The sequence below is a fragment of the Lentinula edodes genome, assembly GCF_021015755.1.
Source record: "Lentinula edodes strain Le(Bin) 0899 ss11 chromosome Unknown C8R40scaffold_76, whole genome shotgun sequence".
NCBI classification, from domain to species: Eukaryota; Fungi; Basidiomycota; class Agaricomycetes; order Agaricales; family Omphalotaceae; genus Lentinula; species Lentinula edodes.
The window spans coordinates 54,231-75,994 of NW_025764382.1; the positions used below are offsets into that span (position 1 = coordinate 54,231).

Below are 21,764 nucleotides of genomic sequence, written 5' to 3' on the forward strand. Positions count from 1 at the left end.
CTTTGGGCTGTACCGTCTGTATCATAAGCTGTTTATTTCGATACCATGTCACACATACTAGCAGGAGAATCTTTGAATTTGGAAGTCTCCTTGCGTTGACAACCTTTGACAACAGATCGACAGTAAGGAAGAGCCAAAACAAGGAAGAGTCACTTCATCGTATGTCACACTACATACATAGTTTCCAATTTTCGAAAACTTGGACTCCATATGTATCTAGCCTTTTTTTCTGCGACGCCTATCTTGCAGTTAGCTGGCAAGTAATTGATTTAAGTGCCGGGCTTGAATTCGGCAGAATAGAACGACTTATTTTTCAAAAGCACATGCCCGTGAGAATAGCGTCTCTCATTAGCATTACGCGTAGCTTTAACCCTCCAGGACGTTCTTGTCTGTCTTCTGAACATGTCCGATAACTCTAATGGTGGAAGGTCTATTGGCGGCGGCGCAAATGAGCCTTTGCCGACCGGATGGGGCCAATCAGGCTCATCACGAAGGATTGCCCGAATTGGCGATATATCCGGCTCTTCTGGGTGCGTTCCTTGTAACTTTGTGACTTGTTCTCATCGTATATGGCAGCTCTTCGGGGCGATCTAGCGGGGGGAGAGGATCACGAATTAGTACTCTGAGGGAGCTTACTGGTACCAGTGCACCAGCACCAGCAGGACAAGGAGGCAATGTCCCAGGCGCTGGCCATGGTGGGGATGATTCTGATGATGAAGACAATGATGGGGAGGGAGAAAGCTGGTTTGCGGGTGGTGAGCGTAGGTACGTCCGTTGCTCTCTTTTGTGGTCTCAGAAAAAATTAGCTCGTCTGATTCGTGATACCAAACAGTGGCATCTCAGTACAAAATCCAGACAGGCCAGGCGGAAGAGGAGAAAGAGATACAATACCTGGAGGAAATATGGTCAGAGATCTACTACGACGCGCTGCCGAGTACGTTCTTGTTACCTACCGTATAAAATAACTATCTTCTGACTGAAATTTCATAGAGGAGGTGTTCCGGCTCCTGTAGAGGAGGCCTCATCGAGTTTCGCTGGAGGGGGACATAGGCTAGGGAGCGATGAAGTCGAAAGCTCCTATGTCCCTGATCCTAGCCAACATCGAGGTAAGCTTTGATTTATGACGATTTAACCCGAGTGCTCATGGATTGCTAACAGTAGAACCCACTATCCGTCATCTTACATTCTGGAGAGACGGATTCGCTGTGGAGGACGGACCATTGATGCGTTACGATGATCCAGCTAATGAATCTATACTTGCTGAAATTCATTCGGGGTAAGAGAATCATATTTTCGCCGATCTCTGTCAACTCATTACTTCCATTTTCTATCTAGTCGTGCTCCTCCCTCCTTATTGAATGTTAGTCCAGGAGAACCTGTGGAACTACGTGTGGCGAAGCGCACGAATGAGGATTTTGTTCCCCCCAAGCCGGCGGCTTTTTTTGGTGCTGGTCATCGATTAGGCGCTCCTGTGCCCGAATTTTCCGGAGCCGGGGCGAGTAGTGGCGGATCAATTATGCCTGGGACATTTGCCGACCCCCCCTCTTCGTCTGCGTCACCAAGGGCGGAACCTAACCGCGTAAACACCAAATTTGAAGTAGACCAAAGCAAGCCAATGACCAGCGTTCAAATCAGGTTGGCAGACGGGACAAGGTCCATTATGTTCTGTTCTTCAACTCCTTGCTTTTCTTGCTGATTTCTTATGTAATTAGGATTGTTTGTCGAATGAATTTGACGCACACGGTGCTTGACCTCAGGAACTTCATCAACGCGTGAGTGCTCAATATCGTTCCTTTTGACACGATCTCAGAGCCCATGATGATTCTGTAGCTCTCGTCCAGAAAACCTTACGCGCCCATATAGTATTGGAACTACATTTCCCAATCGTACACTTGACGATTTTAATGCTACCATTGAACAAGCTGGATTGAAGAACAGTGTGGTGGTGCAGAAATGGGAATGAATGATTACTTTCTTGTTACCTGTTAACACTTGAATTTTTTGTGGGTTGTGACATACATAGATGAACCTGTACCGATCGCGAGCTTTCTTGATTCGATCGTCAAAGAAATATAAAACACTTGTAAGATAAATTAGTACAAACGAAGATACGGTGGTTCCCACTAAGTAGGAGGCCAATCGAAGAATGTAGAGATGTCCTTAAGGATATCATGGGTGGCAAACAAGTGTTATGATGATGGGAGGCTTCAGATGCATAAGGGGGAAGAGGATATCAGACAGAATATGAACAATGTCATCACTGTCTGATTGGAATAGGTGTTTGTCCAGGGTTTCGCTGTAGTGTCTCAGAACGCAGCATTAGAGATACCGTAAAGGGATTCTCACCTCCAATTTGAACTTGCAAACAGCATAACCACTCTGACCTTTGTCCATGTAGGCCTAATCTGGGTAGTGAGCATGTCAGGAAGATTATTCAGCGTGCTGCACATACCTCAGTGATTGTGTACATTCCATCATAGCGATAGCCTTCGACAGGAGCATACTTAGAATTGGCAGCAGATCCGCGTATGACACGGATTGGTCGTCTGTTTTGGAAAGACTTCTGAAAGCATGACAATAGTGGTAAGGGAAATCCGAGGGACGTTGGCAGGGTTGAGAGGACGTACATATAGATGTTGGTTCATTGGGTGGTCAAAAGATTGGTCTTCAATCTGGGGGCCGGGATTCTATGACAGCATGACTTATGGGTGGGATAGAGAGAATCGAAGAAATGAAGCTCACCCTATAAGAATTCCTTTGTCCACCTGTTTGATTATCGATGAAATGAAATATAAAGATTACTCTGTATTACTCACCCGTGCCAGTGTATATGCTAAAGTGTGTTGACAAGATCTTAGGTAGAAGAAAGTAACCATTCAAGCGTACATGACATCCCCTTTGTCCCCATCGTCCTCGTACTGCCCTGAAAGGACCACAGATTGTGCACCTAATTCCTTTGTGCCGCTGATACCAGCAAAACGCTGAACATGAATCTTTTTCTTCTGTAGTTCATCCCTGTAATCTTCTTTTACCAAGAGAAATCCACGACAATGATAAATGGAGCTTACCGGGTTTTGAAAACTGTTCCGACAACGAGCCCTTCAATTACATTGTTACCCAAGGGATCGGGAAAGAGATTAGCGTTCTGGAGCAATTTAGCTCGCCTACGGGCCACATTTATATCGCTGGAATTGGGGGAATACTTAAAGCGCTACTTACAGTCTTTCAGCAGCCATCTTTGAATAATCGAGGGGCAATGATCACAGAAGATAACGAAGAAGGGATCGGTACCCTAATAACATGTGTTTTGAAGGATCGTGTCAGAATGATTTAGTAATCATTTTGGTTTTTCATCCACCAGAGTCATGTCGTCCACCTCCGATGCGCCGACAAAGAAGAAGGCAATGGCGATTATCACGATTGGCATGGCTGGAGCAGGGAAATCTACCTTTGTCCAGAGGATAAATTCATATCTTCACTCAAAGGACTCACCTCCGTATGTGTTGAACCTGGATCCAGCGGTGGCCTTTTTGCCTTTCGAGGCGAACATCGACATCCGAGATACTGTCAATTACAAAGAGGTCATGAAGCAGTGTGTAAAGACCACCTGTATCTTTCCCTCATCGTGATCAATCAGCATTCAAGGTATAATCTCGGTCCTAACGGAGGAATCTTAACGGCCCTCAATCTGTTCACTACTAAGTTCGATCAGGTTCTATCGCTGGTGGAGAAGCGTTCGGATTCAATCGAGTCAGTCCAGCTTCCTCTAAATTCTTCACGAGTTTCCTGGACTAAAGTTTTCCTGTACCAGCTACGTGATACTAGACACACCAGGCCAAATCGAAATCTTTACCTGGTCTGCTTCTGGAGCTATCATTACTGATGCTGTCGCTTCTTCTCTTCCAACTGTGGTCGCGTACATCATCGATACACCTCGTGCCTCAGCCCCCGCTACCTTTATGTCAAATATGCTGTATGCCTGCAGGTAGAGCCATCGTTCTTGCTTCACTCTTGTCGTACAGCGCCACTCATCTTCGCGACTTGCAGTATCTTGTACAAAACAAAGTTACCCTTTATATTAGTCTTCAACAAAACTGACGTCCAGCCGCATGATTTTGCACTGGAGTGGATGCACGACTTCGAAGCGTTTCAAGAGGCATTAGCTACGCATGGTGGCACGCGGGATGCTGAAGGCGAACCTACGTACATGAACAGTCTAATGAACAGCATGAGTCTTGTTCTAGATGAATTCTACAAACATCTCAAGGTTTGTCGTTCTCGCTCAAGGCTCAATCCAGTGTATTCTGATTAACGACGTTTAGGCTGTCGGTGTGTCCAGCGTGACGGGAGACGGGATCAAAGAGTTTTTTGATGCAGTCGAAGCTTCTAGAGAGGAGTATGAAACGTATGTGTTCTCATTTAGATTCACTTTTATCACCCTCTTTTCGGTTTAACGTCCCTACGTTCCATAGACAATACGTACCTGATCTTGAACGCGCTCGTGCCACTCGGGAAAAGGCGCTTCAGGACGCTAAAGCAGATTCAATGGATAGGATGATGAAAGACCTAGAGGTTGACAGAGCCCAACATCCTGAGGCGGCGGCGCAAGATCGATGGGATCCTGAAGAGGAGAACGAGGAGGGTGAAGATGAGGATGTCGACGTCAATATCATCGATAGAAGTATGCCGTCCTTGATGTTTCTTCAGCGTGAGCGCTGATGACAAGTCTTCTTTTAGGTGAAGAGCGTTGGCCAGGGGAGTACATTGATGTTACTCGGGCTCAGCGACATGGAGATGAAGGCATCCATTGGCCAAGACCCGGATAATGGATATCAAATTATCTCACAGGTTCATATCCGGTTGGCAGGATTTGTGTTACTTTGCAGCGGCAGCGCGTCATGGAGACAACGATCAAAGTGGAAAGACGCGCAAAAATACCGACAATGGGAATGCCATCCAGCTTTCGTAACTTGCCCTCATTAGACCTTTTTCGGTTCTGTAATCAGACCGAGGTCGTGTTGTTGTTCTTATAATCGCCCTCTATGTATGTTATGCCGTACTTACAGAATGTAGAAATTATTCCGGAACACACATGGATAATATACTAGGTGGTGTAGCCTGCAGTAGATGATAGCTGCTCATCGGCAAATATGTGCACCTGAATTCTGTCACACATGATCTGTATCTTTGAGGTTTCTTATAAAAGATTCAGTTTGGTCCTCAACTACCATCGTCTCCGATTTTCGTTTATTTGTTTTCACCGCCTTTTGGATCTTCTTTCATCTCAACCATTGTCTCGTTGACGGCTCTAACTCGCCGTCAGGAATACTTACCTCCTATCATTGCATAGATTTTTCACCCACGTCGCTCAAAACCTTTTCCAACAAAGTGACTATCAATTCTCTAATAGCTGTCATATGGATCGGTCAGTTTAATCTGCTGTAGTCCGTACGTTCAATTGCTAATTCATGGTATCCCTAGTTATACGAAAATCGAAAAAGTTGGTGCGTAACAGTGACGAGCTTTTGAGATACACATTAATGACGCCCATGATTTCTGTTTCGGATACACAGGCGAGGGTGTGTTGTCATTACTGGCTTTGAGCAAGCATTTTCCTCACTTGTCGCTAGGAACATATGGCGTTGTATACAAAGCCAAAGACAACGGTACCAACCAAATCGTCGCTTTGAAGAAGATCAGACTCGAGGCAGAAGACGAAGGGGTGCCCAGCACCGCCATTCGTGAGATCAGTTTGTTGAAGGAACTCAATGACGACCACGTCGTCAGGTGCGAAATCTATTGGCACTCTCGTGACAGTTTTGCTCATTCCCCGTTCTCATCTAGGCTGCTCGACATTATTCATGTCGAACAGAAACTATACCTAGTTTTCGAATTTCTGGATGTGGATCTTAAACGATACATCGACAACGGAAATCAAAACCGCACTCCTATTACGCCCAAGATTGTCAAGGTGAGCTTGGCGTTCTTCATAGAACTGCTGCCATCTACTCCCTCTTCAATCAACAAACTATATCTGGTCTTATGCCGGTTCTTCCCGCTACGTTGCGCGTATTTCCACGCGTTTGACGCGTGAGGTTGCACCGGAATTGTGACAGACAGCCTGCAACAGGCGTCTTGTTGCATCGGTGATTCTCTTCGTTTCAGCGCCCCCCGCATTTCTGCGACAAACTCTCCTTGTGCACGATGGCTGCTACTAAGTACATCGAACCAGATACTCTCGCAACGCCTTTCAGTTCTTTTTCGTGGTTTCCATCACGTGTCCTTTCATCCTGATGTTATCTTCTACTCACGTTCCGATGAATAGAAATTTCTCTGGCAACTAAATGCTGGCCTCTTGTATTGTCACTCTCACCGCATCCTTCACCGCGATCTTAAACCTCAAAACCTCTTGATCAATAAAGATGATAACCTAAAGCTCGCCGACTTCGGCCTTGCTCGTGCGTTCGGGATTCCCATGAGAACCTACACACATGAAGTACGGTTCGAGACTCTCATCATCAGTTTGTTACTCATTTTGTTTCCGACCTCAAGATCGTCACGTTATGGTATCGTGCTCCCGAGGTGTTGCTAGGCGGACGCCACTACTCTACTGCTGTCGATATGTGGTCAGTAGGATGTATATTTGCTGAGATGGCTTTGCAAGGACACCCGTTGTTCCCTGGTGATTCTGAAATTGACCAGATTTTCAAGATTTTCAAGTTAGTGGTCAAACTTCTGGATTTACTTTGATTCAAATGCATACTTTTGGCCAGAATCATGGGCACACCTAACGAGCAGATCTGGCCTGGAGTATCTTCACTTCCGGACTACAAAGCTACGTTCCCGCAATGGTCAACGAAAGATCTCTTGGGAGTTGTGCCAGTGTTGGATGAGGCTGGAATTGATATGCTGAAGGTGCGTTTCTTATTCCGCACTCTCCTCTATCCTGATCCCTTCCAACCCATGATATAGCAAACACTGATCTATGACTCTGCAAAGCGCATTTCTGGCAAGAAATTCTCCGTTGCTCGACGGCCATTTTGCTAACCAGTTCCCTCCTTTCCAGCAAAGCGCGCTTTGATTCACCCTTATTTTGCGGATTACAAGCCTTAACTGTGGCACGATCTTGCCCTCATCCATCCTCTCTTCTGGTCTCTCTTCTTAACCACTTTTCGGTGTCGCTATCGCTTGCTGTCTTAGTATGTTCTTGTCGATATTGATTCGCTTTTGCATCTACTGTAGATAGCGAGTCGAGTTATGATTTTTATCTTTCGTCTTTTGCTGAACGAACGTTGAACTAAAGAATATTGTACCAGTCACATATCGTTCGCATACATAAACGTTATATCTGTATACACTCCCCGAATATTTTACTTTCATATTCCCCTGGTTGTGCATGGACAGCTCATAGTTGCGACGCTATCGATAAACTAGTACATAGCAGGTAGACTGAGCCTCCGTTGTACAGTCCTGTAATTCAATCTTTCCTCATTGACTGACTCATAAATATAGCCCAGCTTGAATCTGTATATGATATATAATTAATCTCATGACTCACTGGCGTGCTTGCCAGAAAACCTTGCAGTCCGTATCACTTCAGTCCCGAGTCAAGCTACTAGTAAAATAGGTATCAACGAGGGATAGTATCATGGAACTGTAGGGATCAAACGACCCGATGAAACATGTCCGATACGATAATTCTCTGATTATTGATTTGAGCAGGTCAGACGCAATTCGTAGAAGGATACGAAAGCCCGGGAGTTGGACGGTGCTTCAGGTTTGAGCATACCCAATTTTGCCATGGGGTACATGATTTCATAGCAGAATATTCTGCGAATGTTAAAATACAACAATTACTCAGACTAAATAGAATCAGATTATGTATCTCTCTCAAGTACCGATAAATTGGAATAGTATTACTTAGGGGAGCCAGATTGAGGAATGTAAAAAGAACCTTGTTGCGTGAAGTGCTGCCGTAGATAACTCGATATCATACACTAGCATCTATGCCTATCCTGAAGTAAGATTCTCAGCTATTGAGCTTGAAAGCCTTCATTGTTTTATCCCCAAGCGCCTTCAACGAAGCGACGTCAATTGTAGATGTATCTTCGCTAATACCGCCTGGAACTAGGGAGCCAAAGACGATGTCTGCGAGGATCAGGAGTATAAGAAAACACGCCATTACAATCTAAGTGATAGGCAACTAACATGTAACATCAGACTGATCATGTCCTTTAGCTCCGTTCAGATCATCAGCAGGAAAACACGTTCGAGCCATTAGCCAGGAGGCTTCTCCGATAACTTCAGGAGAGTCGCCACTGAAATAGGTAGTATGTCAGCGTACGGGTTGAACGGCACGACTTAAGAGAATGAACCAACTTTGTATCACCCATGATGGCATAGAACATCTTGTTGTTGCAGATGATGGCCCCGAGAGAGTTTCCTTTGATATTCTGCTGATCTACGAATGACTGTGGCAGGACGTAGAAGGGTACTCTCTTCGCGGAAAGCGCCCCATAACTAGTTTCTGATTGCCCGTCATCGTTTCCCTATGAGTTCAGAGCGAGAATCAGTATATGAATTATGAGTTATTCTTAGAGAAGTAGTGCCAACCTGACACTGATACTAAAGATATGTGTCATGGGGAGAATTAGAACGAATTCAAGCGGTAGCAAAAAAGTACTCTTACATCAGTACCATCGCAATCAACATCCATATCTGCTTCGAAAGCATAGACCGAGCCACCCGCCGAGCTGTCCACGTCCAATTCATAAATCTGCGCCTTGTTATCATCGTGTCCCGTACCATAATTTGCTCCGGATACGGGATTAGATGTGACAGATTTAACTAATTGAAGAACCGCGGCGACGTCGATAGACGAGTCTGCGACAAAGGAGACACCACTAGTGCTAGTGCTGTCGTTATCAATACTGGTGTTGTCGGTGTTTGAGCTTGAGCTTGAATCGGAGTCAGAGCCTGAGCTAGAATCCGACTCCGAGTCTGAATCATCACGATTCATCATCAAGCGGGAGTTCCGAAGATTTCTAGGAATGGGCGCTGCAATAACCACTGATATGACTGCAAGAAAGAAAAGAAAGCGGGAGGCGAGTATGAAAGCAAGCATTCCAGACAAGACCAACGAGATCAACTCGAAAGGATGAGAAATAGGTACTACCTGAGTACTGTGGGCTGACAACAGAGTTGAACGGACGGACCAGCCGAGTCGGGGAAGGATACCTCTGGATACCTGTCAGTGAGGATTTGGACAAGCTTTTATACCCTCGCAGGCCCGAAATGAGCGTTGTGCGCTTGATACGGAGCTACATCTTAGCAGAAATTAGCCCAGTCTTGGCTTGCGACTTGTATGAGGAGAAATGTTTCATATTTCGTGAAAATGCCAAGGTATCATTATCATGATGCATATCCAAAGTTGCGGGAATACCAAAGGCGCACAGCATCCTGTACCACAACTGGCAGTGTACTGGTACTTGGCATGTATCTGGATTCAAATATTGCTCAAGCTGGTTCAATCCTTTAGGAGACTGTTGAAGTACTAGTAGTAACTGTTCAAGCATACGTATATGTAGTTCCGGGGTGCGCCGAGGGCCTGATTTTGCCAGAGAGTAGGAATCTAATGTGAACGAAGAAGTCCTCCCAAACCTTCCCAGACTGAGACAGAAACGGTCGCGGGCTGAAATGGCCGCAGGGAAAAGAGTCTTCGGGCCTCACCTCATGATCATTATGATAATGATCAGGAAGCGTTTGTGGCGTGTGAATAATGTCACGTGTTTCCGACGCGTCGCGTACAGTGTGCAGTGCATAATGCTACTACAAGCTGCTACATGTACAAGTATCTGGTGAGTGCATTAAGATAACGGGGCATCATGTATGGCAGGAGCACCAAAAAGAAGAGCGATCTCAAATTCCTCAGGTCTGGTTTTGAAAAGCACACCCACCTCAAAGCCCTAGTTAGTGTTCCCGGAAGGCACAAATTATGTACATAGGACGAACGCAAAGAATCAAACATCGGGGAAAGCTTGGATTTTGCTTTAAACATTCCATTGTCAAGCCGCGGGGTTTCCCTCCACCTCCCATTGTCACGATAGGTCCGAGTGTCATCGTCGTGGCCACTCGCCGGGGACAAAGCAAAACCTGCACGCGATAACAATGAGTGTTCTTAGTTTATATTGGTATCGAAACTTTGAACGTTAACATCCAACTTCAAAGAACTCTAGCAAACTTCCGTTGAAATATCGTTCCACCGTGATTTATTTCCTCCGTTGCCTCTTCCCGAATCTTGTTTTCCATGACCCGACATATTCAAGTACTGAGCTGCAGCCGTCCTTCTTACGTTTCCTACATTGGCTCTATCGAGAATCTAGATCACACCGACCGCGTTTCTAGTGAAAGCACCAGAATAAACGCGAAGGCTTCGACAGAGGTACCACCTCATTTTGCGACATTAAAAGGGAATCTAGTGAGTCAACACCATTAGCGTCTAGCGATAAATTGACTAACATTGTCTACCACAAAACTTATCTAGAGCGCTACGGACACGCACTCGTACCCATCCCAGACACCTTCGTTCTGGACCAGTGAATCAACCCCATTAGGAACGGGAACCGCATTCGAATCCACCAGCGCGATGGAACGTCGACCTCGGTGTCCTAGTGATTCACTTCAGTGCAGTCCTCCATATGCTGCTGTCACCATGCAGCGAGACACACCTCGAAGTATCGTTTCCTGGATCAGCAACGTTGGCAGAAACCCTCAGAGGAACGTTCGAGTTTGCAGTCAGGAGCCTCGAGGTAGCATGGCTGACATTGTCGGTGAAACATCCGCCAACCCGGACAACAGAACGATGGTTCGATCTCGTTCCGAGGATATCATCAAGGGACACGATGCACGCACACCTGCAAAGACCTCCATAGATTCCCCTAAGCCATTGCTTTTTTATGTTCGTAAAGCACAGGAACGTATCAAGGCGCAACAACCGACACGTTGGCGACCAAAGGGCTATGAGTCGTTGGTTGGAGAACTAAACGGGACTGGTTCTCGTTGCATCACGCCTGTCGAGGAACATAAGGTAGTGGAAAGAGTCGCCAAGACGGAATGGCCACCGAGAGCGCCATCACCTTCTCTACTCCCCGATCCTGCAGAGGTTTTTGGCAAATGCGAGAATGTGTTTGGAATATCTGGAAATAAAGGAAAAATTTACGCTGAATTTTCACCCTCATCGTACTTTCAGTCGTGTGGACCAGCAAGTGAAAATCGCGTCATCCCGCCGTCCTCTGATCGTCGCAAAGAATCGGTAATCGTGCCAAAACTCGACATAATGAGTAGCGATTTGACCAAGTTTCTTCAACGCGAACATACGTCTTTATTACGACGTTATAGAGACAGCAGCGAGTGGTTCCCGGATGTAGCCGAGCCAGACCAAGATACGCATTATGCCTCCGCAGGTTTGAAGGGCATCGATATTCTGACGCTCGGAGACGCCATGACGGCCGAACGTCCTAGACGAAGAACGAAGTCATTGGGTGATACTTTTGCCAGTGACGTCACAGCACCAGAGGTGAAGTGCCCTCGTCCAGTACGAGCGCATTATGATTCATTCCTATCTGTGGAAGGTCAGCTCCTCCAATTCCATGTTGGATTTAAATGAACACACCGCCGACTCAACCCCCTGCGATTCTCATTAATCCTCGATCTCATCCCCTTTCCTCCCTTCTTCATAATCGACCATATCCAAGCTGTTCGTCTCATGCCCGTCCATAGCCGTTCATCTACTAAAAATAATGAGGACCAAACTAAATATATTTGTACAATTCCCCAATGGCTTTTACACTTAAAAACCTTGTAATTTACCTTTTGAGTTTCTCGTATACGCAGCCAAGGACTGCAGGAGATCTGTGCGAATTCTGTAAAGTGGATAATGGAAAACAAACCCTTCAACGTCGTGCAGAATGAAGGTAAATAACGGCAATTCAATACCGCGAAAGATCAGATACGCAGTTCCCAGGATACTATAATTTCTTTACCCTTCGCGACGAAGCGCCGACATTTGCTCGTCTTCGAGCGCGTACAATAACGACCTTCAATCTCTTATGGACTCGCAGGACAAATATCTTCGTCGCAGTTCATCATCTTCCGCCATTGATTTAACTAGAACTCCTGCCGGGATAGCTTCTTCTGCCCCCCCTTCACCGTCTCTCGAGCCGTCCAATAACAACTCCCGGAGACGTACCAGTTGGGGCAAGGTGGACCTAGGACAGGATCCTTTGCAACTTGATACACAGCCAGGCGCCACAAACTCAGCACATTACACTGTCCACGACGATCCTTTTCAAGACTCACCAACGGATGACCGTTCTTTTGCTCCCATCCCATTCGCTACCACCACCCAATACGACGCTCAGCCAGAAGAAGACTATACCATCAGCTATTATACTACCGCCCAAGCAGGTCCATCAACAACTTCATTGCTTGACATGGACGGAACCAGAGAAGATGACCAGGCAAGATTGACAACCAATATGTCCAGGAATCCCACAGAGAGATGGAGGGAAGAATTTGGAGAGACGGATATGGAAAGGACTGCTGGAGCTCTGTCACCACGGGCAAAGAGAAGGACAGTCCGGTATAATGCTTCGCCTTCTCCTCTTAAAAAGACCGGAAGCGCATTGAAGACCGTATCGAAATCCTTACGCCGGGCTTCTCTTCGTGTGGTCAATTTCGGGAATAGCGCACTCGAAAACCAGGTCAGACTTCCCGACGATGATAGCGAGAAGAACGAAGAAACTGCGGATGATGAACCATTACCAGACCTCAGTGCAAGATTACCCATACGTGGACGTACGCTTTGTTTTCTCGGACCTCGTAACAAGTTACGATTGTGGTTGTATAGTTGGCTCATATACCCGTGAGTAGCGTGTCTTCTGTCATCTCACATATTTAGACTTCTTTCAGATGGACGGAACCCATTATACTGCTTCTTATCATTGTGAATGCCGTTGTCCTTACACTCCAGGCATCACATAGCCTTACCCTCCCTGACGGCGCTAATGTCGGCGACACTCTCCCTCCTCACGTTACTGGATACTTCCACGAATGGGAGGATTATGTGCTCTTCGTGCTCTTCGTCCTATTCACGTATGTTGCTTGCTTTTTGCTGTAATAAATATCTGAACCAGTCTTTACCAGTCTCGAAGCGTTTGCTCGAATATGTGTTTCAGGTTTCATCTTCGATCCCGACATTTCCGCTTCAACCTTCTTCACGTCGCCTCTGGCGAGCTCTGCCGACATCTCCATGCCTTCGCAGTCATCTTCTACCAACAACACTTTTCCGCGTCAACTTACCCTGTCGAATAATGTCGGCGGACCCCTCTCTCGTGGGCTCTCCATTACCGAACGTTTCAATAGACTCAACCGTAATCTCAAGAGGCCTTTTGAATTACCGAATTCGAACAATGTAACCACAGAGCAACAGAATCACAACCCCTCCATATCACAAACTATACCTGTTAACCCTGTCACCGAAAAAATCAAGCACGTCGCTCAAGCGTCCCATAGCGTTCTCCGAGACCCTCCGCATCCTACCTTCTTTTCGAGCGTCTTACGCTCAGACCGGAAGGATCCCCAGGAGACCCTGTCGCTGCCGTTCAGACTGAGCATAAATCAGTCACATAACAAGACTATGAGAAGTGTGCCATATCTCAGGCAAAGCTGGGGAAGGATTGATTTCGTTGCTATCTTGGGGTTTTGGACGTCTTTCATTCTGGCGATGCTGGGTTTGGAGGATGGGACCCATCATATTGGTGTTTTTCGGGCACTAAGCGTGATCAGGACAGCACGGTTGTTGACCATTACCTCTGGTACTACAGTTAGTGCTATTGTCTATTTTGGAATTCCCTGAGCTCTAATCGTCCCTGTAGACCATTATGCACTCTTTGAAAACGGCTCGGCCGCTACTAGCAAACGTGGCACTCTTTGTCTTATTTGCGATGATCTTATTCTCGTATGTGCTCAATAACTTCATTATCTCCGAAAATTCAACTTGTCCCAGAGTCATCGGTATCCAGTCTTTTAAAGGCTCTTTACGGCGAAATTGTTTTCTTCTTCCTGTCAACGGAGAAACACAACAACAACTCTCTAATCAGTTCTGCGGAGGCCATATCAACGATACAACACTTGTTGCCAATCCTTATATCCTGTTGAACGGATCAGTTTCAGAATACACTGCGAAGGGTTATATCTGTCCATTAGGGCAAATTTGCCAGGTCCGTCTCACATTTCCAATAGGAATCTCTACTCGTACCCATTAACTCTCAGGAAACGGAAAATCCGGAAGGAAATATAGAGAGTTTCGATACCATCTATTATGCAGCTCTACAAATCGTCGTGACTGCGTCGGCGAATTCGGTATGTTGTTCCCTATCTATAGCTGCACAGCTATCACTCAATTCATGCAGTGGTCCGGCCTGATGTACGACATAATAGACGCCGAATATTTCGTTTCCTCGCTGTTCTTCATCGTCTGTGTCATTGTCCTCAACTTTTGGCTAATCAACCTCTTCGTTGCGGTGATAACCAACACATTCAGCGCGATCCGATCTGAGACGCAGAAGAGTGCTTTTGGTGCCGCAAGGTATGTATGTCGACCTCTTGCTTTGATTTCACGAGTCATCTGTTTTCGTTCAGTTTGCCTGTGATCGAGGACGAACGCGATGATGGCTGGGCGGCTATTGATCGCAACAAGCCTGTCAAGAAAAACATCGCTAAAACGATATACGACTACACCAGATGGTGCTGGGTACTTCTCGCCCTTGCTTCGTTAACGCTGCAGGCCACACGCACGGCGTCAGTATCTTCCACCCACGCAGAGATATTATCGTTTGGCGAGCTGGGCATTACGTTCGCGTTCGATTTGGAGATTGTAGTGAGAATGTTGGCGACGTTACCTGACTGGAGAAGCTTTTTCGTTCGTGCCCAGAATTGGTTGGACGTGATTCTCGCCGTTGGATCGTCCATAATTCAGATTCCAGTCATCAAGGATTCGACAGTCTATTCGTGGTTCACGATTTTCCAGCTTATGAGGTTCTATAGGGTAATCTTGGAGGTACCTCGGATGAAGCCTCTTTTGGTGAGTTTTTCTTCACCTGTTCCATCACATCTGGCTATTGACTTATTCTTATCAAGTTGTCGGTTTTCGGAAATATGTATGGTCTCACCAACATGTCGCTGTTCCTCATTTTGGTCAACTTTCTCGCTGCTTTGGTGTCTTCGCAACTGTTGCGCGGCGACATGAGCTCTAATGACGCGGTGAACTTTGGTCAGCTGTACAACGCGTTTCTTGCTGTTTACCAGGTTTTCTCGTCGGAGAACTGGACTGACGTACTTTACAATGCTGGTCAAGCCGAGCTACAACTAGGACAAACCGTTCTCGTTGTGCTCTTTATCAGCTTGTGGTTACTGTTTGCCAACTGTGAGCCTTCTGTACCACTGGTGTCAAGTTGAGACTCACATGCCATTCAAATATTCAGTCATTGTCTTGCAAATGTTCATCGCCGTCATCAACGAAAATTTTGATGTTGCTGAGGAACAAAAGAGGAGCCAGCAGGCAACTCACTATTGGTCCACCCATCAAGTACAAGCTGGGAAAGCTACCTGGGTGCGACGACTGAACCCTTACCGGTGGTTCAAGGCAAATCCAGTTAAAGTTCAGGTTGAGAACCTTCCATCGAGTCTTGTTTTGCCCATGCAACAAGCTCTTGTTCAAGACTACACTTCAGGAACTGACAACCGTCCTATTGATGTGAGTTTCACCGTTGACACCGTAAGTTCCTTCTAGTGATACTCGAATCAGAACAAAGCTGTAAGGGGAACTGCAGGTGCTAAACCTATGCAGCATTATACAACAAAATCGCTTTCCGCCTTGCAGAAACTCTTCGGAGGAGATGAAAGGGCGGATGATGTACCACTCGCTACTCTCAAACATAACCGGAGCGAAACTTTGGGAGCCCTGGGAGACGAGGAAACTGAGCGTCACCTGTACGTTCTTTTCCTTGCAGGTGTGAGCTATTCTGATATTTGAAATAGGGAATTGCTTGCCTCTGTAAACCCAGAGGCAGTTAACTCTAATGATCTCAACGATGCACTTTTCGAAAGAAGGGCCCAAAAAGCTGACTTCATTCGGGATCATCCCACGTACGACAAAACCTTTTGGATATTTTCACAAAAGGATCCGATTCGACGATTCTGCCAAAGACTTGTACAACCAGCTCACGGGGAACGTATCTTCGGTGTGCCTACATCCCACGTGGCCCATCCTATTTTCCAGGTCATCATTTTCCTCGCGGTGATTGGTGGTATTGTGACCGAAATTATCGCGACACCTGTATACCGCCGGAATTACTATGCTACTAATGGTAGAATCCGGGGAGCTTGGTTCGATCTCACTGAAGCTACATTCGGATTCGTTCTGTTACTGGAATTCATAATCAAAATCATCGCTGATGGATTCTTGTTCACGCCAAATGCTTATATACGAAGTATATGGAACGTTATCGACTTCGTCATACTCTCAGGTATTCTGGTCAATGTCACTACGGGCCTCATCTTCATCGGCGGTCTTAGTCGGTTTACTCGGTCATTGAAAGCGCTTAGGGCCCTTCGCCTTATCACTTTGTTTGATCGAATGCGAAATTCGTTCCAGTCGCTCATCATATCCGGCGCGAGTCGGATTTTCGATGCGGCCTTGCTTGCGATTTTGTATATGGTACCCTATGCCGTTTGGGGTCTCAATATCTTTGCAGGTAAATTGAACACCTGCAATGACAGCAACGCTGCAGGCATGGACGATTGCACGAATGAGTACGTTAATTCATACATCAACGATGCCTTTGGCTACCCTGTTCCTCGTGTCTGGGATAATCCTGCTCCTTCGACAAAATTCTCCTTCGACAATTTCGGTTCTTCTCTCCTCATATTATTCGAGATCGTGTCCCTGGAGGGCTGGGTTGATGTTATGCAGGCTGCTGCTAGTGCGGTCGGAGACGGTTTGCAACCTCAAACAAATGCTTCACAGTGGAATGCGTTATTTTTCCTGATTTACAACCTCCTGGGTGGTGTTGTTATTCTGACGCTATTTGTCAGGTATGTGTGCCAAAAAGTCAAGACAAAATTTTGACCTCATGAAAACTCAACAACTCTAGTATCATTATTGGCAACTTTAAGTCTAGGACAGGGACAGCGCTCCTCACTCAACCTCAGCGAGAGTGGATTGACCTCCAAAAACTATTCAAGCGCCAAAGACCTTCCAAACGGCCCCAGCGAAGACCTCTTTCAGGCCCACGCGCTTGGTGCTTTGACAGAGCCGTTCACAAACACGGATGGTGGTCAAGATGTATGACGGTGCTCTTCACTGTCCATGTCATCGTTCTCATGTACGTGATTCTCAATATTTTTGGCGCGGCCATGCATTGAAATAGACAATCGAAGGACACAAACATATACTTCCACTACAATATCAGAAAGTATGAGAAGTGAGTGACGAGTATTGTCATATTGAAGTTCATGTGTTAAACCAACGTTTATCAGATGATTTTTTCCTCACTATCATCTTTATATACATGATCGATGTGAGCGTACGACTTTATGGACTTGGTTGGAAGAGCTTTCGTGCCAACGGTTGGAACTTGTTCGACATCTTGGTCACGATGGGTAGCTTCGCGACAACATTCATAGCTCGCTTTGGGAACATCGGCTTCCTTGAACAGCAACTCCAGAAGTTATTCTTGGTGCTTGTAGCGTTCAAGTTGGTGCAACGAACAAATAGTTTGAACAAGCTGTTCAAAACTGCAATGTGCGTGTATTTTGTCAATATCTATTCTCTCAAATGAAATGTCAGTATTCTAGAGCAAGTCTTCCGTCCATTCTGACTCTCCTTCTCCTCTGGTTGATCCTATTCATGTTCTTTGCAATTCTCGATGTTGAAGTTTTCGGGTTGACAAAATGGCAGACCGGGGAAGACAGAGGCAGAAATTATTCTTCAATAAGCTCTGCTCTTGTAATGCTAGCATTCATGTCCACAGGGTAAGCCGCTGCGAATTCTCATTCATCATTTGCTGATGATCGAGGTAGAGAAGGATGGAATCAATACATGCATGATTAGTGAGTCAAATACTGGCTGATATATTTACGCAATTAACACCCGAAATGTAGTGCGCTAGTCTATCCACGCTGCTCGAATTCATCTAATCAGGATGTTGATTCGGACTGTGGAAGTTTTGGGTGGGCGTTCACGCTGTTCATTGCTTGGAACTTATTGAGCATGGTATGGGCACCATTTTTTTCCGATTTTACACGCCTATCTACTCATCTTAATAGTACATATTTGTCAATCTATTCACTGGTACGGTGCTTTTTACCTTTGGTGATAGCCACTATTCACTGAAGGCTTACAGGTGTGGTCGTCGATAGCTTCTCGTACGTATTCCAAGCATCCGGTGGTTCTAGGGCCATCACCCGAGAAGAAATGCGGGCTTTCAAGAAGGTTTGGGCAGAGTTTGCGAATCCTCAAACCGGTTATCTCGAGCGCTCGCAATTCGTACCTTTCTTCGGTGTGCGTGTAGATCTTTATGTCAGATAGAAAAATCTGATCAAATCCCTTCCAGAAATTAAGTGGCGTTTTCGAAGTCAGAATATACCCAGCACAATATAACATCCACAATATCGCAGCAGCGTGCAAGGCATCGCCGTCTGATAACAGCACGTCTACTCTCACCAATATCCAGCCATGGTCCAACCTGTCTTCCAATGTTATAGAAGGTCTAGACATAGACAAGTTAAACAACGTGTTAGATGGAATAGACTACGCCACTATTCGAAAGCGCCGTGCAGTCTACAATCGGCTGTATCACGAAGCGACAATCGCACACCAGCAAGGGCGAGGAATCTCATTCACTGATATGCTGCTGTTATTGGCACATCATAAGCTCATTAAAGATTCTGATGCGTTGGTGTAGGTGCATCTGCATTAACGATTTTTTTTCTGAACTTACCAAACTTCAGATTACGCGACCTGGTGATACGGACAGAGACGAACAAACTCGTGACAGATCTAGTCAACTTAGATCGCGTTCAATCTCTGCTGAAGATGATATCTCTCAGACGGAGATTTTTAGCACATATGGAAAGGAAGCGGGCGTCGATGTATGATCCTGGTGAACTTTCACGTCCGATATTTTCATGAGAATAGTATATTCAATGGTTGTACTTTTCCAGATATTCCTGCCATTGTCGTCGACACGATGCCTGAAACCCCACCACCATTCCCTTCGCCTTCACTCTCCCCTTCGAGACCATCTAGCCGGGATATCTCTACCGTAGGGTTCTCCGGTTGGGATAACTCAGCACCTAGTACACCAACACCTGTGCGCAGAACAAATTTCGGATCCGTCCAACTCGATTTCGGAGCGTTGGGCTTCGGAGGGTCGCAGTTTGCTCAACAACAGCAATCGTTTCCGTCTCTCTCATCACGAGATTCCTTCTCGCCATCACATTCTCCGAACACTTCGCTGACATTGCCCGCTGGAGTGGGAATAGGGGGAGCTGGGGCCGGGGGTTCATCAAGCCCAAGGCGTAGCGTAGTAGGAGCGGGTGCGACGGGACTTCACCGGAGCAACCGGCGAACGAGCGATATGAGCCAAATAAGTCGATTATCGACTGATCTAGGATATCGGTACCCGCGAGACTCAATGGGTGATGAAGATCCAAGTCTTGTACTTGAAGGGATGCAGAACTCAATTTGGGGAGATTTGATGGCAGAGGCAATGGATGAGGAAGATGGACGTGATAAAAGCAGGATATAATGAAGTCAGAAGAAGTGGTTCAGTATACTGCTGATTGGGTTGAATGCACTTACCTTTCCCGCTCTTTCGATCGACACACTCATTCCCGTCGTCTCTTCATCTTTTACCAACTTGTCGTTTCGGACTGCTATGAGAAAGACATGGATAGACATTATTTCCTGTAGACTTTTTGCGTAGGTGCTCAACCTTTCGTTTCATTAGATCGCATACATCGTCCCTTCATTCCTATTTTCTTAGGGTAAATTTCTAGAAGAATACGCAATTGTGCACATGTACAGTATCATTATCTTATTACCAGGAGCATTTTGAGCAAAAATACATATCCAGATCGGCTGAGAGCTCTTCAGTGCAGCGTAATTCTTATTCCTGTGAGTATGCTTCGGGTTGCGCAAGGGACCATGTAGCAGGGTGTTGACATGCATATGAGAGGCTTGCGTGCTCTCACGCCAGTGAACTTTACGGGCTTTACCTGATGGTAATATCAATGATACTCGTTATCGATCTATCTTCTGGTACATCCATGACCGAACAAATCAGCTCGTCCTACATACTAATCATCTTCCCCATCCCCCGCGCCTACCAACTTGAATAACATGTATACATTTATGGTATTTTTTAAAATTTGAACCTGGTAAGCTTTGACACATGGACCCACATTGTATTCAACAATGCTCGTATCAAACTTGGTAAGTGTTGTCTTCCCTTTGTCTTACCTTTGTATTGCACTATACTAAGAGAACAATAGTATCTCTAAGGTGTACCCGGCTCTCTATTGAGAAGATCGATGGAATTGCAAGCTGCTTTGTTCAATTGCGTAACCTTCCGTATTTCCCTGGAGCCCATCAGAACTGCCCTTGTTCTCTGTTGTTGACCGATATCAATTTAGAAAACAGGATCTTTAAGTACTATCCATTTACTGACATAGCGAAACAACAGGTCCTTCATTTCCTCGTTCTTCGCTTCCTGTCACTTCAGCCTTTCTGTGACCACCGGCATCCATGTCAATGCGATTTTTTGAGTTTGATGCTGACAACGACGGGGAAGCTGGTCTTCCCTTACAACATCTGACTAGTGGTGAGTTCAAACGCATAGGCCAAATATCAAGTCTGAATCTCTGGATATTACTTAGACAAATTGGATCATGAGAATGTGTCCAAGGCACGACTAGGTACAGATTGTTACTCTTTCCTTTCGTTTCCGAGTTCGCTTACACTCTGACGAAGCTCCAGAATCTCCGAGTCCAGCAGCAAAAGGTACACAGTTACATCTCCAATTCGAGCTTCTCCCAATTTCTTTTTTAAGATACATTCTCTTTGGACGTATTTAACAAGCTTATGAAGACACTTCAGCCGCAAATGGAGCGACTGGTTAAAGATGAAATATCTTTGCCCTTATGGGAGCCCGAATTTTACTTTGATTCCGAGTCTGTTACTGTTCCAGAGAGGCACAAAAGATTTATACATGATTTAAAAATTCCACGAGCTTGTGCACCTCATGATGATCTTCCTGACATGATAAGATAAGATTCGCTCAACCGAGCTCACTGGGGAATGTAGAGAGCACTAACGAGTGCTCTTAACTAGAGGATGAGGTTTTGCCTGGGGCGCAGCCCCGCTCGGGTGGGAAAACACACGAAAAGCGGTTGGCTGAGCCTGGAGCGTCTTTGTCAGAAGACTGGACACTTGAGTGAAAAAGGGAAGGGAGGGTGGGATCACAAAAACGATCTTGAGTGAGTTTCGACGATGAGAGCGTAGTTCAAAAGCGGTAAGCGCCCGCTCTCATCGCCACATCTTATCTTATCCTCTGAGAAGACAGCTCTGCTGCCTTCTCTCGGAATAAGATAAGATTCGCTCAACCGAGCTCACTGGGGAATGTAGAGAGCACTAACGAGTG

The 21,764-nt window shown here is 45.9% G+C and overlaps 7 protein-coding genes across 7 annotated transcripts; 5 read left to right on the forward strand and 2 right to left on the reverse strand.

Moving 5' to 3' along the window:
- Positions 1-313: 313 nt before the first annotated feature.
- On the forward strand, positions 314-2,080 carry C8R40DRAFT_1136104 (uncharacterized protein). Its single transcript, XM_046229372.1, has 8 exons — positions 314-530; positions 595-765; positions 833-934; positions 991-1,106; positions 1,159-1,276; positions 1,336-1,653; positions 1,713-1,772; positions 1,831-2,080. The coding sequence occupies exons 1-8, from the start codon at positions 403-405 to the stop codon at positions 1,961-1,963; spliced, it is 1,146 nt and encodes a 381-aa protein (XP_046079229.1). The 5' UTR covers positions 314-402; the 3' UTR covers positions 1,964-2,080.
- Positions 2,081-2,257: 177 nt separating this feature from the next.
- On the reverse strand, positions 2,258-3,236 carry C8R40DRAFT_1178168 (PUA-like domain-containing protein; the record flags this gene model as incomplete). The annotated part of the gene is made up of 9 exons (XM_046232819.1): positions 2,258-2,296; positions 2,347-2,400; positions 2,453-2,563; positions 2,628-2,687; positions 2,743-2,765; positions 2,817-2,833; positions 2,887-3,015; positions 3,069-3,164; positions 3,220-3,236. 9 exons carry the CDS (start codon positions 3,234-3,236, stop codon positions 2,258-2,260), a joined length of 546 nt encoding a protein of 181 aa, XP_046079230.1.
- Positions 3,237-3,319: 83 nt separating this feature from the next.
- Positions 3,320-5,123, forward strand: C8R40DRAFT_1136110 (XPA-binding protein 1). The gene is made up of 7 exons (XM_046229373.1): positions 3,320-3,592; positions 3,646-3,750; positions 3,812-3,985; positions 4,048-4,267; positions 4,323-4,405; positions 4,473-4,681; positions 4,738-5,123. The coding sequence occupies exons 1-7, from the start codon at positions 3,366-3,368 to the stop codon at positions 4,824-4,826; spliced, it is 1,107 nt and encodes a 368-aa protein (XP_046079231.1). The 5' UTR covers positions 3,320-3,365; the 3' UTR covers positions 4,827-5,123.
- Positions 5,124-5,165: 42 nt separating this feature from the next.
- On the forward strand, positions 5,166-7,517 carry C8R40DRAFT_1136111 (kinase-like domain-containing protein). Its single transcript, XM_046229374.1, is given in 10 exon segments — positions 5,166-5,425; positions 5,482-5,505; positions 5,519-5,522; positions 5,630-5,787; positions 5,845-5,971; positions 6,326-6,496; positions 6,553-6,719; positions 6,774-6,915; positions 6,973-7,009; positions 7,067-7,517. The coding sequence occupies 10 exon segments, from the start codon at positions 5,418-5,420 to the stop codon at positions 7,111-7,113; spliced, it is 885 nt and encodes a 294-aa protein (XP_046079232.1). The 5' UTR covers positions 5,166-5,417; the 3' UTR covers positions 7,114-7,517.
- Positions 7,518-8,029: 512 nt separating this feature from the next.
- On the reverse strand, positions 8,030-9,124 carry C8R40DRAFT_1075071 (putative chitosanase; the record flags this gene model as incomplete). Its single annotated transcript, XM_046226809.1, has 5 exons — positions 8,030-8,148; positions 8,209-8,318; positions 8,380-8,549; positions 8,614-8,625; positions 8,690-9,124. The coding sequence occupies 5 exons, from the start codon at positions 9,122-9,124 to the stop codon at positions 8,030-8,032; spliced, it is 846 nt and encodes a 281-aa protein (XP_046079233.1).
- Positions 9,125-10,306: 1,182 nt separating this feature from the next.
- C8R40DRAFT_1178171 (uncharacterized protein) lies at positions 10,307-11,665 on the forward strand (the record flags this gene model as incomplete). The annotated part of the gene is made up of 2 exons (XM_046232820.1): positions 10,307-10,477; positions 10,544-11,665. 2 exons carry the CDS (start codon positions 10,307-10,309, stop codon positions 11,663-11,665), a joined length of 1,293 nt encoding a protein of 430 aa, XP_046079234.1.
- Positions 11,666-12,491: 826 nt separating this feature from the next.
- On the forward strand, positions 12,492-20,182 carry C8R40DRAFT_1261003 (Ion transport protein-domain-containing protein; the record flags this gene model as incomplete). The annotated part of the gene is made up of 23 exons (XM_046233821.1): positions 12,492-12,922; positions 12,970-13,152; positions 13,204-13,882; positions 13,935-14,017; positions 14,066-14,279; positions 14,332-14,421; positions 14,472-14,647; positions 14,701-15,142; positions 15,199-15,484; positions 15,543-15,814; positions 15,866-16,050; positions 16,099-17,154; positions 17,214-17,444; positions 17,500-17,543; positions 17,599-17,863; positions 17,917-18,093; positions 18,142-18,171; positions 18,223-18,334; positions 18,388-18,412; positions 18,465-18,622; positions 18,675-19,021; positions 19,072-19,223; positions 19,285-20,182. The coding sequence occupies 23 exons, from the start codon at positions 12,492-12,494 to the stop codon at positions 19,869-19,871; spliced, it is 6,225 nt and encodes a 2,074-aa protein (XP_046079235.1). The 3' UTR covers positions 19,872-20,182.
- Between the last annotated feature and the right edge of the window lie 1,582 nt (positions 20,183-21,764).

Bases quoted from the DNA above. Each gene is read 5' to 3' on its own strand.
- C8R40DRAFT_1136110 (XM_046229373.1), top strand. From the start codon at position 3,366: ATGTCGTCCACCTCCGATGCGCCGACAAAGAAGAAGGCAATGGCGATT. The intron at 3,593-3,645 runs GTGTGTAAAGAC...TCAGCATTCAAG, and splicing joins TACAAAGAGGTCATGAAGCA to GTATAATCTCGGTCCTAACG. The intron at 4,682-4,737 runs GTATGCCGTCCT...GTCTTCTTTTAG, and splicing joins CGTCAATATCATCGATAGAA to GTGAAGAGCGTTGGCCAGGG.
- C8R40DRAFT_1136111 (XM_046229374.1), top strand. The intron at 6,497-6,552 runs GTACGGTTCGAG...TCCGACCTCAAG, and splicing joins TGAGAACCTACACACATGAA to ATCGTCACGTTATGGTATCG. The intron at 7,010-7,066 runs GCAAGAAATTCT...CCTCCTTTCCAG, and splicing joins CTCTGCAAAGCGCATTTCTG to CAAAGCGCGCTTTGATTCAC.
- C8R40DRAFT_1136104 (XM_046229372.1), top strand. From the start codon at position 403: ATGTCCGATAACTCTAATGGTGGAAGGTCTATTGGCGGCGGCGCAAAT. The intron at 1,107-1,158 runs GTAAGCTTTGAT...GATTGCTAACAG, and splicing joins TGATCCTAGCCAACATCGAG to TAGAACCCACTATCCGTCAT. The intron at 1,654-1,712 runs GTCCATTATGTT...TTATGTAATTAG, and splicing joins AGGTTGGCAGACGGGACAAG to GATTGTTTGTCGAATGAATT.